General features: G+C 41.9%; 1 protein-coding gene across 1 annotated transcript in view; it reads right to left on the reverse strand.

Moving 5' to 3' along the window:
* CDH2 (cadherin 2) overlaps positions 1-15,801 on the reverse strand; it is a 215,441-nt gene that overhangs the window by 20,081 nt on the left and 179,559 nt on the right. Inside the window, exons 12-14 of the mRNA XM_019930350.3 lie at positions 14,006-14,239; positions 13,473-13,706; positions 11,377-11,516 (exon numbers count right to left, since the gene is read on the reverse strand). Of these exons, the coding sequence (XP_019785909.1) occupies positions 11,377-11,516; positions 13,473-13,706; positions 14,006-14,239 (608 nt within the window). The remainder of the gene's footprint in view (positions 1-11,376; positions 11,517-13,472; positions 13,707-14,005; positions 14,240-15,801) is intronic.

The raw sequence follows: 15,801 nt of genomic DNA on the forward strand, positions 1-15,801 counted from the left end.
CTTTGTTTTAAGATAAATTTACAAATGAAATCAATACAGAAAAGGGAGTATAGTATTGTGATTTTAAAAAATGGATTCTGAAATCAGAGCATCTGGATTCAAATCCCGGCTCTACCCTATCTATCTGGGTGACCTTGGGCAGATTACATACATTTCCTGTGCTAACCTTCAGAGTATTCAACCTTTGGACAAAAGAGTGAATGAAGACTTCATTAATGGAAAGACGTCTATAGCAGGGATCAACTTTTCCCGTAAGACCTGATAGTAAATATTTCAGGCTTTTTGGGCCATCGAGTCTCTGTCAAAACACCTCAACTCTGCTGCTGCTGTGTCATAGTAGCTATAGGCAGTATGTAAGCTGTGGACATGGCGCAAGGCCACACAAAATGGAATTTTTATAAAGTTCCAATACAACTTTATAGAAATAGGCAACTGGTAGATCTGGACAACTGGTAGAAGTCTGGCATATTCCACTTAGTATCCTAGCTTTTTTTTACATCCTGGTAACACATACTTGGCATACAAATCTTTATCTCTGTATTGCTGGGTAACTTTCCATTCCTCTAAAACTAAATGTAATAAACTTAAAAGTCAGGAAGAATAAACATTAAGATGAATTACATAAAATATTGTGTTAATTTACGTGAAGTGATCAGGATAGTAAATAAAAAAGTCACGTGCAAATCAAGCGCACATTAAAAATACTGAATGCCCAATAGGGAATGGGTACCAACCAGTTCAGGCCGTATGTTGTCTGTAGCCTACCAGTGGGTCACCTGGCCATGAGGGTTTTTGAAAACAGCATGAAAAAAGGGATGGCAGTGTGCTAGCCCAAATTCCTGGTGAAACTTTCCTTTTGTGAAATCAGTGTCACTCTTTCAATAGCTAATATATACTGGAGTTTGCAGGTGGGTATAAATGCATGAACAACTTGGGAACATATTTACAAGAGTGTGCTTTGGCCAGCAATGAAAATGTTGAAAGTGGTCTCCACAGTTATGTCCAGAGTCAGCCATCTGTTAGCTTGTTTATAAAGCAGAATGATTTTGTAAAGCAGTTATTTCGAAGAATCAAATATACCGGTTTCATTCTCTGCTTGAGTCAGAGGGTCAGGCTTGGTTGCCCACACTGGGGCTGGTTCCTGAGATTGGTGGGTAATCTTTAGAGACCGTCTTGGCTCAAGCAGAGATCCCTGGTCTCAGGGAAGTGGCTGGTTTGGTCTCCAGGTGCTTTCTTGTACCTGTGTCTCATCCTTCTGTCTAGGTATCCAGCGTGGATTTTAGATTTTAGTACCTGTTGCCCAGATTGTATCTCAGGTCTTCTAATAACTTGGCTGCTCAAATTGCTTTTCCAAGCTTCTACACTTGTCAGTGTCAAAATGTGCTCAATTTTGCAAGCCATGCTTAACGAATTAATTGGGTCTTACCCTTTGCCTGTTCTAAAGCCAGATTACCAGTGGTCATCTAATAAACTGAGGCTAAGTGCCCAGCCTCACTGTTTGTACAGAGTAACACCTGCCTGCCGTAGACAAGCAAGAGTAAATAAAACGTCTTTCATGTGACCTCCATCCCGGTGCGTAAGAGCTGGGCCTCTCAAGTCACGTGGACCTGGGTTTGAAAACTGGACTAATGGCAATATCTACTGCATAGGGTTGTTGGGATTATAAAAGATTATAAAAGACACGTGAACTGAGAGCAGAGCCCAGTGCCTGACACAGGACAAGTATGTAATGAAACACTGGCATTTATGAATCTGATCATCGTTTCCTGAAGCCATCACAGATTTCAAAAAATGAAAGTGAAGTTATCAGGCTGTAATGGTTCAATTAACCCTGTAGAAAGACTTGCAAACTAAGAGATTCTGGAAGAGGGCCCAATGCACAAACATTCTATGAGTGCCTGCGAGGTGCCAATTGTCCTAGATGCTGGAAGAAAAAAATGAATGTGACAAGTCCCTGCTCTCAGGGCCTTTAAGGTCAGGACCAGGGCTGCACACAAGATCTCAAAATAGAGGCAGACATGGGATATGCTGTGGGAGCACGCAGCAGAGACACCTGATTCAGCCTGCGACCCTGAGAGATGTCCTGAGATGGAATCTTGGGGGCTGAATAGAGTCAGGGAGGGCAAGACTGTGGACTAAGCCATAAAAGTGTGAAATAGCGTGAGACAGGTTAGATGTATAGGAAGTTCAATTCTACTGCAGTTTAAAATGCAAGGTGGAGGATCAATGGGAGGTAAAAGTGAGTCATCAACCCGCAGAGTCCCCCTTCCTCAAAGCCAAACCCTGAGTCACAGGAACTGTGGGTTCTTTCCCCAGCTCAGTCACTTCAATTCTGCTAAATGTGCTTTCTGAGTCATGGAGATGCTGGGGATCTGATCTACTGAAATACTGAGACTAATTTCTAGAAATCGCGTAAGACACTAATTTCATTGAAAAAAAAAAAAAAGCCAGTTGACACTCATACAGCAATCACATCTGGATCTTTTGGGCTTTGGAATCCCTGCCCACTAAAAAGAGCTCCTGGCATGACTCCTTTTATCCTTAAATACGTGATTCCTTTCACGTGCAAGTGCTGGGCCTCGATCAAGAAGACTTTAGTATCCCCGGGGCGCAGGGGCAGTGCCGCCCAGGTGGGGGACAGCCGCTCTCCCTGGGTTTAGGTGAGCCTGACACACAGTGTCCCATTTTCCTGCTGGACCTCCTGTGTCTCCTCCGTGTCCAGGGACCCACTTCTTTCTGACACATCTGGATGGGTCAGATCGATCCTCTTGATCTAGCTGTGGGTAGTTACTGTGAGAAAGCATGTTCTCACAGAACCTCAGAAAGATTCTCTAAACCCAGGTACCTAACCAGGGTGGCTAGAGCCTTCCAGCTGGTCACCAAACCCATTTATTCTTCTCTCAAGGCAGGAGTGGAAGTGATGTGTCTCATTTCCAGGCCTGGCCCATGAAAATCTCCCACAAATCATCCTTCCTGCCCTTCTGTCACCCAGTGACACATGTATGTATGGCTAGGGTGACCTTGGAAGCCACATGTGGAAGATGGGGGAGTCACTGGCGCTCTGAGTGACTGCGTGGAATGGCACGAACTTTCTCTCTCCATTCCAAACTCCCATGACTTGAAACCCAATTACGGCCAAGTAAGCAAGAAATAAACTTCAATGAGGCTTAGGTCACTGAAATCTTGGAGCTTGTTAGAGCAGCTAGCCTATTTTAACTAAGAGATCTGCCTAAATATATTTGTGGCTAATTCTCGTTCTTTCTTTCTCTTTTTCAAAAACCAGTACTACAGGAAACTATCCCATGGTTTCAGAGCACTGTAGTAGCTCCTTCCCATAGGAATTTGGTTTTGTTCATCCAAAGCATAATAATTATTATATAATTGAATCAGAGTCTGCAAAAAGGGGTCTCTCCAAAGGATAAGCTGATAACATAAATCCATAAAGCTGGCCTGGTATGGAAAAAAGGAAACCAACAATTATTGGAACGTGTTTGCTGCTTAAAGAAGACGTCTCTGTTTAGTTTCCAACAATCACTGCCACGTCAGGATGCAGGCCATCTTTCCATTTTTTGAGAGGACAGGAAGAGCCAGAATTCTTTTATGTGAATTTTTGTCGGTTTTTAAACTCTGCCAGCTGAACAAAACACAGCTGTGGGCTTTTCATGAACAGACCCCCTGTGTCTGAACTGTGACTTTCAAGTGATCCAGAATCCTGCTTTCCGACACGGCCCCGAACCATCAGGGCTGGTAGCAGGTACCTTCTCAGAGAGCTCAGAACCATCTCTAGTGCAAAAGAAACTAGCCCAGAGCAAGTCTCTAAGACTTCAGGAACCAAGTTTGGGCATTCTGAGAGTCCCCTTCGGCCTGGAATGTGAAGCCTGCTGAGCCCAAGAGGTGCTGGGCCTTGGGGCAAGAGACTGAGAGCAAACAGCTTATTAGCCAATTGTGAGGCTCTGCTCAACAGCAGCAGTGGGTATGGGAATTCAGAGTGGTACCCAGTGGATAACAAGGGCTGAGAATCCAAGAGTGACCCAGAGAGCGGCGTCTTCATGTAGCTATTCACACTTTCCGTCCGGATCAGCCCTGACCAGCGTCAGCGTTAATCTCAAATGAGTTGACTCTGCTTGTGCAGATGACAAGCCTGCTCCCTTACGGCTACCCTTGTTCCCCTGAACCACCAGCTGTGGTCCTAAGGCTCCCAGCATCCACTGACTGTCACTAGAAACTTCTGAACGTGCGTGGCAGCACCTTCTTCCATAGACCCAGAGCCCCCAGACAGCCCAAGGCCTCGGGAACGGAAAATCTTCCCAAGTTAAATTTTAAGAGCAGAGAAAACTACTGTAGTAGTTTTCATTCACCCGGAGCCTACTTCAAGAAGGGGACGGCCTTCTTCCGATAAATTCAGATGACATTGTGAAAGGCACTGTTTTCGTTGCCAGGCTGAGTTTCAGCTTTGCCAAGGAAGGTACCATCTTCTTTGGGCTCAGGCCTACTGGGATTTAATCCCCACCTTCACTACTTTCTAACAGTGGGGACCTTCTTTGCTGGACTGGGGGAGGGTCAAATGAAATTACGGATATAAAGCACTTAGTACAGGTATTCAGTATCGTGCCTAATACGTAGGTTACCACACACACCCTGCCCCCCCCCCCAACAATAGCTTCTGCTGTTATTATGGAGAATGAAGCTGTATCATGTCAAGAGATTTAGGCAGAGGTTGTTTAAAGACAGCACTAGTGAGTATTACAAACATAACACACATTCAGTATATGTCTGTTTAATGTAACAGTAATCGTAATTAAGTCTAAGATTTAGAGAGCAGGAAGCTAGCAGTTTCTGTTTCCCATCCTGGGGCTAAAAGGGGATGGGCTCCAGGAGAAGTGAACTATCAGGTGGTTCCATTGTACATTCACCCGTATTTTATTAGTGATTCTGATATGGAAGGAACCAGATACAAAGATCGTGAAAAGGGAGCCAGTGTCTGCAATCAGCTCCACTGACCAAAAGGGCACTGAAGGACATTTACTAATGAGGATAATTAAACATGACTCGATAAACACCCAAAGCCCCCCGATCACGGCAGTGAAGCAGATAAAGAAGGGACCTCACCCTCTCGAAAGAGACTGGGCATTATACTGAGTCTGTCCAACTGCCAATAGCGCTGTGAGGAAATAATGGTTGTGTTCAGAACACATCTAATGCCAGTTTCAGAAACAGGCCCAACCTAGTCACATGACAATGGAAACCAGAGCAGAATAGCCACACGCACCGAGACAAGTCTGCTGTCCACAAGACAAGAGAAAAGATGTGGAGGTGTTTTTTTGGTCTGTTTGTTTTGTTTTTCTTTTCTTAGGCTCTATAGTTTTAGCTATTTTGTTAAAGAAACTAGCAACCTGTGTTTTGGCACAGAACTTAAACAGAGATGCTAATCAACAGCAGGGAAGATAAAGGCTCCCTTGTAAAGGACTGGTTTGCTTTGTTTTCTTTCTAATCAGTTAGCTCCTTAAGGATACTTCCTCTGGGCGGGAAGAATAAGAATTTTGGCTAAGCCAGCTTTAGGCTAGGCGTCGTAGCCTCCTGGCGACAGCTGCTGCAGACCTGCCTTTGCCTGTAGCCGCAAGCCTCCACCAACTAGCTAAACTGACCTCTGAGGTCTACCCATCTTTGAAAGCTGATGATTCTGAAAGACTGTCTGGCGGAGACGTCCGGCAGACCACAGCCTGATCATGACAAGCTGTCTGCTTCCCGTGGCACAGTCTCCAACCACATCTGGAGGTAACACCCATGCTCTGTAAAGTACCTGCTACGTGTAATAAAAATCGACCAAAACTTGTCTAGAATGTAACGTGGCACCAGTTCCATTTCCTAGGCTCACTCTTGTAAAAACATAATGTCTTCAAAAAAAAAAACAATAAAAAGTATGAGCCAAAGTCTGGTGCCAAAAAGGCTTAATGCATGCTTCAAAGAAACAGAATTTCTAACAGGGAGCCACATGTGAATTATGGACAGTAGTATACAGTATACTTCACAAAACTGAACTTCTCAGGAACCGGCTATGACTTTAAGATTAAAAAGCAATGGCATCTTGTTTAGAACATGGAGAAGCATTTGGCATAAATTCACTTAGAAAGTAAGAGTATTAAATAAAGTGTTTCTTTTTCTTAAGGAAAAAAAGTAAATGATAAAATCCATCCAAAACTTTAAAATAGAAATCTTGATGAATTCTATTGGAGAAAATATCCTAACAGATAGGGAGATATATTAGAAAGCTCTAGTAATGAAAACAGCATGGTATTGGCCTAAGAATAGACAAATAGGACAACTAGTACAGCACAGAGCATCTGGAAGCCACCCCACAGGTCCACACATATATAACCACCTGCTTTATGACAAACGAACCCCTTCAATGCAGTGGAGATGGGTTACCTTTTTAGTAAACAGTGCTGGATAGCCAGCTAGGAAGAAAACAAGAGACCCCTGATCTATATCTTTTTTTTTTTTTATTGGAGTATAATTGCTTTATAATGCTGTGTTAGTTTCTGCTGTACAATGAAGTGAATCAGCTAGATGTATATCTATATCCCCTCCCTCTTGGACCTCCCTCCACCCCCATCCTACCCAACTAGGTCGTCACAGAGCACCGAGCTGAGCTCCCTGTGCTATACAGCAGGTTCCCACGTGCTAGCTATTTCACACATGGTAGTGTATTTATGTCAAACCTAATCTCCCAATTTGTCCCACCCCCACCCCTCTGTGTCCATATGTCCGTTCTCTACGTCTGCTTCTCTATTCCTGCCCTGAAATTAGGTTCATCTGTACCATTTTTCTAGATTCCACAAATATGCGTTACTATACGATATTTGTTTTTCTCTTTCTGGCTTACTTGTACTACACGAATAATCCATTACAGATGGATCACAGACTTAATATAATAGGTAAAACCATAAAGCTTCAAGAAGGCAAAATTATTTTGGGGGGGCATTCATTAACTCAGGGAGACAAAGTTTCCTTAAATAGGTATAAATGTACTAACCATGATGGAAAAAACTGATAAATTAGACTTCATTAAAATTAAAAACTTCTTTTCATCATAAGGTACCACTAAGAGAATAAAAAAGCAAGCTACAGAATAGAAGATATTTATAATACATTTATCCGACAAAGAACTGATATCCATGGTACAGAAGGCCCTCCTACAAATCAATAAGAAAAAGACAAACAACCCAATAGAAAAGTAAACAAGTAAGCTGAACAGACACTTCACAGAGAAGATATCAAAAGGGCAAGTAAGTCAGTAGGAACATCCCAATTAAATCATAATGAGGCATATACCACCAGAGTGGCTAAAATTTTGAAAGTCTGAGAAAACCCAAGGGCTAGTGAGGATGTAGGGCAATTGGAAGTCTCGTATGCTGCTGTGGCCGGGGGAGTGTGAACTGGTACAATCACTTCGGAAAACTGGCAGGATTGTACTGAGGGCTGCACCTATATGCATATTCTAGGACCTAGAAATTCAATCCCTGAGCACATACCAGCGCAAGTGTGCCAAAACACAGGCATAAGAACATTCATGGCAGTTTTATTCATAATAACTCAGCTGGATCAACTCAAATGCCAAGTGTAGTAGGATGGATAAATAAAATGTGGTCAATTCTCACAACACAACAGTATTTGGCAATGACAAGAAATGAACTACTTCTAAATGTAGCACGGATGAATCTTACAGATAAAATATCGAGTAAAGGAAGCCAGGCAGGAAAAGTACCTACTGTATGACATCCATTTTTATAATAAAATCCAAAACCAGGTAATGCCCATCTATGGTGATAGAAATAAAAAATACTAGTTACTTTTGACACAGGGCATACTGCCTGAAACACAGTGAGCTTCTGGGGTAATGGAAACAGGCTTTGTTGACATGAGTGATGATTATACTCTTAAACAGGGAGGAAGCCTTCTGCTTCTGGTTGGGATAGAGAAAAGCATGAGATTATCACTGACACTCTAATGCTGAGAACGAGCCAGGTATGTTACTAAATCACAGATTTCTGAGAACATAAGATAGCTAAAAACATAATGAGATCTAACTGAATGAAAATAAAGAAACCAGCAAGCCCTTTCTAGGAGAAAGAAGACTCATAACTGTTCTTATCCCCAGAGGAAGAGTGAGAAGAGTCATTCAATGGGAGAAGGACGGATCACCCCGACTCTGAAGGAAACTTTAGTGGCCATGAGTGGATATAGGCTTGATGAAGTCACATCCTTGGGGAGCCCGTACCTACCACCAGCTCCTTCCCATAGGCCTTTACCTAGCGCACAAAGTGGGGGTCCACCAAAGGGTGGGTGCAGGGCCACAGATCTGTCATACTAAGGAGGGAGTTTGGATTTGATAATTTCCAAAGAGCAGATGGGGTGTGCATCCAGAGACCGGACGCTCATGAGGAGGCCGCCGCAGGTCAGTGATGCTTCTGACCTAAGTGAAGGCAGTGGCCTGGATGATGGTGAAAGTGAGTGGATTTCATGAACCACTTTAGAGGCAGAGGAGACAGAACCTTCGGTGTAGGCTTCCTATGCTGCATATTTTATTCCGCTATTATGAGGTCCAAGTTAGAGTGAATAAAAAACCCGTTATCTAATTTTGTCACAATTTTCTATAACGAGAACTGCAAATGGGAATCGTAACAGGATCAGAGAATGGGTGGAGGCTCTTGATCTAGACGGAACTGCCATCAAAGAACCAAGAGGCAACAGGAAGACAGCACAGGAAGACCAGCGCTATTTCAATAAAGAAACGAGCCACTGAGGTCAATCCACAGCAAGTTCCAGAAGAGTCTCTGGACTATCAAGAAAGTGGGTAGGAAGCGACACATTCGTGCCCAAGAGTTGATCTGGGAGCAGAGAAAATGTCCCGGGTCAGGTAAAGAAGAGGTTGAAGATCGATAACAATTTTAATAAATCTTGCAATAGGTAAGTTTTACCATTTGATCTCAAGCATCAATCTAAGTGGACACAGTCAGTAATGGAAGTTAAGTCTTTCCTAAAATAACGACAACAATAAAATTTCATTAAATAATTTCTTAAAGGAATTGGAAGGGAGGAGAAAAAGCCAGATCAGCTGACACCAAGTACCCTGGTCCAGACCCTCGGAAGCTGTGAAATATCTTGGTTCTTGATTCTAGGCAGCATTCAGTCATGACTGATGTCCTTCTAGTTGTTACTATTTTTACCAAAGCTTCACTGAGTTGGGTTTAGGTTTATGCCTAGAAAATTATGCACAATGACATGAAAAATAAAATGCTGAAAGAAGAAGACTTATGAGATAATGTGATCAGTATAATGTTTGCTGTTCTTGAACATAGCTCAGGAAAGTGAAAGGACAGATTAATGAGGGATTAAGCCAAACATGAATTTTAATATCCAAAGACATTTATAAGCAAGAAACCCTGGGGTGTATTTATAGAGCCACTTTAATTAGTCAGTATTCAAAACAGCTTTACACATGAGTCAAGTTTTCGACAGATTTAAAATACACATCTCTTCTAAATGAGAGAATTGAGGTATTGTAAACCAAGCATGGAATCAGGAATCGGAAGATTCGGGCTTGAGTTCTGACTCTGCCAGTTACAGACTTGGAGAGCAAATCACAAAACCTGTTCAAATGGAAAACTCTGATGGACTGCCACAAAGATGAAACACAACAATGGGTGTGAATGTGCTTTGTAAAACCAAAAGCGATATATTATTTCCTCAAAGGAGTAAAGAAGAGAAAGAGAACATATGTTCAGAAATTTGCTTGAATTAATTTTTCAAGTTAACAGTCCTATCACTAATGTCTACGTATATACTCTGCAGACAAAGTATTTTGAATTTACTGATAATGATCCCAGACCCAAGGATTCTGGGTTCTTTACCTGACTACTACCCCCAACACTTGCATTAGTATATGGAAGTGAGAGCTACCCAATGTATCTAAGAAATACCTCTCACAGTGATTGCTCATGGATTATACTCATACCTTCCAGATCATTTCAAAAGGAACTGTATATTGATAACTATATAGTTAGTTTAGGCTGTATCATCAGACAGACCTGGATTCAAATCCTACTTCTATCACTTCCTAGTTGTATGAATTTATAGACTCCAACAATCCCTATCTGTTTGCTAACACAAAAGTGGACATAGTCACAATACAGTACACAGCTTTCAAAGATTTAAGAGCTAACAGCATTTAATGTGCTTAGCAGAATGCCTGGTATGTAGTATAGACCTTGAAAGTGTTAGTTATAATGATAGCTACAATGCTGCTTCCCAGCAGATAAAGTTCTTCATTTTCCACGTATTGGTCATTCCCATCCTCAAACAGGGATGCAGTTCCTTATGTACATACAGAAGCTCATGTTCTATAACCAGTCAGGAGCTCAACATTTATTAAGCAACTACTATAAGCCAGGCACCATGACAGACATCACGGGTACAGAGGTGAGCTAGATATTGTCTCTTACATTCTCAAGAATGTAAGACTCTTGGGAATTCCCTAGCGGTCCAGTGGTTAGGACTCAGCACTTTCCCTGCCAGGGCCTGGGTTCAATCCTTGGTTGGGGAACTAAGATCCCACAAGCCATGTGCGGAGTGGCCAAAAAGAAAAAAAAAGTAAGATTCTTGAGGGCAAATCTTTGTTGGCTCTGCCCACCTCTGTTTCTCCAATGATTAAAATAGTGTCTGGATTATTGAATGTGCTTGGTAAGTGTTTATGAAATGAATAGCTTGTGCTTTTTCTGCCATACTGATAAAAATCCAAATTCCAACATAGAAACTACTTTTACTTTTAGTTTCGATATGCAATGAAGAAAAACTGTAAAGAAAAACATTTTTATCAGTATGGATATAATTAGTATTAGGTGTAAATCCTGGGCTCCTTGAATCAATGTTAATGATCTTCTCACAAAATAAATACAATGACATTTGGCACTTTGGGAAAAAAAAATCAATAAGCAGCACAGGTTGGAAAGAATTCACCAAGTGTCTGAGAATGTGATAAAGGAAAAGAAACTTGATCCCATTCTTTTACTCTATGTATTAATATTTTCCCCACCACTTTAATTGTTTTTTTTTGGTTTGTTTGTTTTTTTGCGGTACGCAGGCCTCTCACTGTTGTGGCCTCTCCCGTTGCAGAGCACACGTGCAGGCTCAGTGGCCATGGCTCATGGGCCCAGCCGCTCTGCGGCACGTGGGATCTTCCCAGACCAGGGCATGAACCCACGTCCCCTGCATCGGCAGGCGGACTCTCAACCACTGCACCACCAGGGAAGCCCACCACTTTAATTTTAAGATGATAAAATTTCACTTAGAGATTTAAAGATTTAAAACATTGCTCACCTGGTCTTCTTCTCCTCCACCTTCTTCATCATATTTTAAAATATTATCTCTTACATCGTCTTCTGGATCAATTAAAAGTTGCTTGGCCTGGCGTTCCTTATCCCGACGTTTCATCCATACTACAAACATCAGAACGAGGACTAGGCAGAAAGAGAGTAAAGACGTACAGTGCTGTAATTTTAAAAACTCGACCTGTCTAATCACAGTCTTCAACATTAAAAATTTATACTTATATGGCTGGAAAACTTGTAATGTGTCTTTTACTCTGTTACCTATTTCTGGCCTCACATGACCAGAGCCAAGACAAAGCAGAGGCCCTGAGCGCTAGGTTTAGAGTGTGAGGACCCGGGTTCTGCAAACTGGTGCCCTGTGAACTCACTGAGTGGACGTCTGTCCTCAGTTTTACCATCTACAAATGGGGACAAAAACTATTTCTGTCTTTTACTTTGTCTTGCCAGAGGATAGGATACGCTTAATATAATGGCTTGTAAATTTTAGAACAGCAAACAACAGTAAGTGAAACAGTCACTCGTTATTTAATTGCTGTTTCATTCCAGTTGATCCGTCATCATTCTACTCCCCAAATCAGAGAGAAGGGCACTTGTCAAGGGCAGGACGTGCTTGCCAAGGTGCCTTTGGTAGTACATTAGACCTGGATCAGCGACCTGATCATGAGGATTTTTGACTCCCAAGGGCCTGGGTCCTTCTACTGCACTGTTGTGCTTTTCCCTTTCCTATTCCACTGCATGTTTCAGGTAAGAAGGCCAGGGGATTAGTTTGAGCACTGAAATAACATTAGGCGTTCATGCTTTACATTTCTGTGCCAGGATTAGAATCATAAATTTTCCAGTGCGTTGACGCTACAACCAGCATTGATTCGTTTTCCTTCAAAATGGCTTGAGTCACTTCTTCATGCCACAATCCATCAGCTCAAAGTCTTTCTTGATAAGGTTGGTGTATATGCCCCACGTTAGTTGAAACTGAAGCATATCCTTAAGAGTACATCTAGTGCACATTCCTTCTAAAACCTGGGGCTATCAGTTTACATCCTGAAGCAAAAGATTTAATGACTCTATTTGAGCACATTTTTATTATTGGCCATAAAAGTAAATATCCTCCTTTTAAAGGCAGATACATGATCTCATTTGCCATTGTTCCAGGGCTAAGTCCAGCAAGTGGATTATTAGTACAGCATGTAGGTTTCAAATTATAGTCAGAGTAGTCTCCACATAGGAAGTAAAAAATGCTTAGCCCTCTACAGTAATTGCTTAGAAAAAAAAAGGGACAGCATTCTAAATTACTAGAACACTTGCAAATGGAGAAAACATAAAAGAAATGGCCAACACTTTCAAGAAAGTGATTGGTGCATAGCATGACCGCACAGTAAACTAAGTCCTGCTGCTATTCAACGATACAACACAGGGTCCAGGCAATTTATTCTTTTAACCTGCATGCTTACAAGTGGCTCCTAAAGTACTTCCCAGTGGTTAATTCCTTGCATTCCACTGAACCAAAGACTGCAAAGTATTTTAAAAAGGAGCAATTCCTTAATCTAGACTTGCTCTAAAGACAGACAGTTTATTGAGCTGTGCAATCATTTCTATTATCCAATGTGCTGTATGAAGTACAATCTCTCACTATTTTATGCAGCCCGTCGAAAACAAACACCTTGATCCTTGCATGACTAGAGCAGGTTGCTGACTGCACTTTATATGAAGGAAAGCAATACACTTATTTTCCTAAATCACCAACTACGTGCCATGAATTCAGACTCGAATCCTAAGAGAAGGGCTCCAACTGAGCACTGTCTAATATTTTTCTATGAAAAGAGTTTGCTACAGCTCCCCAAGCGATCAGCATCAGAAAACTGCAACAGGGCACAAAAGAGGTAGGCTGGCTGGGTTTGCTGCAAACATGTAAGTGCTTGCAAGGATGCTCAGGGCTTCTCTCATTCTGAAGTGGGCGTGGCTGCAAGAAAATGCTCAGAGGTGGAAGAGTGTTGTTAGGTTACGATGAAAGGCGACAATAAAAAGTTACTTTGCTAAACATCCTAGAAGCAACAAGAATTACACCTAAGAGACGAGGAAAGTACTCACTGAGCAGGATGATGATGCAAAGCAGGATTGCAATGATGGCGCCCGTGCCCAGCCCTGCGCCCACAATTCTATCCACATCTGTGCAGTCCCCGTTGGAGTCACACTGGCAAACCTTCACGCGAAGGATGGAAATATTTGACTTGGGAGGATTACCCGAATCTGTGATTATGATTGGAACTTCATATATCCCGGCTTCTAGAAATTTTATCTTTAAATTGAGCTGAGCAAAATCACCTATACAAAAAAGGGAAAAATACAGTCTGATAGTTCATACATTATACGATTCAAAAACACATGGCATTTTCCAGAACGTATTACTCCCGAATGGTACGTATAAAGCAGTTTTCAACTATCCTGCACTGTCAAGTTTTTTTTTTTTTTTGTCTTTAAGGACTTCTAATATCTTATTTAAACTTTAAGTAGCTTTTAAAATACATTTAAGGGGAAGATAATAAAGCACTTAAAATTAACTTTTCATGCCAGGTCAAAGCCTCTCAACTGCACATATATTCAAATAATGAACCTGTTCTCACCATTAAGCCGAGTGATGGTCCAATTTCTCTTAATAGTCACTGGAGACAAAGGAAGATCAAAAGCAAATGGTCCAGCGTTTGGATCAATGTCATAGTCAAGTGCCGTGATGTTAATTGAATTGGGGTCCGGAGTTTCGCAAGTCTCTGCCTCTTGAGGTAGCACTTGAGGGGCATTGTCGTTAATATCAAGTAAATAGATCTGCAGCGTTCCTGTTCCACTCATAGGAGGGATTCCTTAAAAGGGAGAAAAAAACCACAAACCGATGCTGAACAATTCTTTCCCTTGAGACTCACTTACGATGAAACTCTAAGTTTCCAGCCTGCTTGCCCCTATCACTGCGTAACCTTGGAAGAATGTAGTTGCCACAGCATCTCGGCAGACTGTTTTTGGTACAAGGCCACTTCATGCCTCTTTTGCAGGATGACCCTGTGCTGCCCCCGCTGGGGCTGCGGGCGCTGAGGGGCGGTAACAAGGTGCACGCGCACGCCCCTGGCCCGGCCAAGGGTGATCCGGCGCCCTCGCCGTCCTTACTCTGGGCCCCGTGCACATCGCGCTCCTCTAGGCACCAGGGATTGTAAGAGAAGCAGAACCCCGGGCTCATGATCTCATGGGCCCTACTCTTTGAGGGAGAACCAAGCCGTGTGCACAAAAGAACCCGAGAATGCTTTTCAAGCTCAGACACTGCTCTGAAATATCGAAACAGTCTACAGACAAGTGAATATGGACCCACAGACCTCATCTTGGGGAGGAGCCCATGGAGAAGAGACATGGTATTTACTGATCAACCAACTACCTCCTTGAGAAAGTATTAGGTTGCTCCCTATACGTTATTTCATTGTCATCCTACGAAGTAGGTTTAAACAGATAGGCACCGAAGTTGCTGTAAACTGGTCACGGTCACACCCTCTTAGAAGTGGTAGGGTTGCTAGTAAAGGCTGGTCTGCCTGACCCCAAATCCATTCTCATTCCACTATAAAATGCGGTCTCTGTACTTATCACTTGTGAACATTTAGACTGGTGACTTGGACTCTGCTGTGTTATAAATATTTATAAATAAATATATAACAAATATATAAAATGTAATGAAAACATTATTATATAAACATTATATTAAATATATAAGACAATTACATTTAATTATATAATTGATATATGTTATATAAATCTAATATAATAGAAATATAGGAATTTTCTAAATAAGGCTGAATATTGAAACCCAGAGGTTTAAGTGACCTGCCCAAGGTCATGAAACCAGGAAGGTGCACACGTACACTCCTCAGGAGGGGACAAGGAGAAATCTCCACGGACCTCTCTAAGGAGTACGGGTGGCTCTGAGAGCAGGGAGTTTAAGGTGGAGCGGTAGGATGGCTGTTCACCATATTCTAATAGCACCAGAACCACTATGATTCTTTGTAGTTTGAGTTAGTTTCACATTTATTACCACATTTAATATTATTTGACTGCCATAACAACGTCACAGAATAGCAAGCAGCAAAAACAACAATTAATAATGAAACAAAGGCACAGAGAGTATAACAGCTTGTCCAATTATTAAGGAGCAGAACCGGGGCTCTAAATCCAGTCTTGTGATTTAAAGTCAAGTGCATTTGCAAAGCATCACAGCTACACAGATTTAACTGCTCACTTCTCTCTTGTATCAAACACCCTTTCAAGTAGAAAACAATCCACCTTGGTGAGGGAAAAATCTGGTTGTAACTCACAACCAACATATATACATATAATTTTATAGCTCTTTAAATCTCAACATAATGGTGCAAGATATATTACTTTAAGT

The sequence above is a fragment of the Tursiops truncatus genome, chromosome 13, assembly GCF_011762595.2.
Source record: "Tursiops truncatus isolate mTurTru1 chromosome 13, mTurTru1.mat.Y, whole genome shotgun sequence".
NCBI classification, from domain to species: domain Eukaryota; kingdom Metazoa; phylum Chordata; class Mammalia; order Artiodactyla; family Delphinidae; genus Tursiops; species Tursiops truncatus.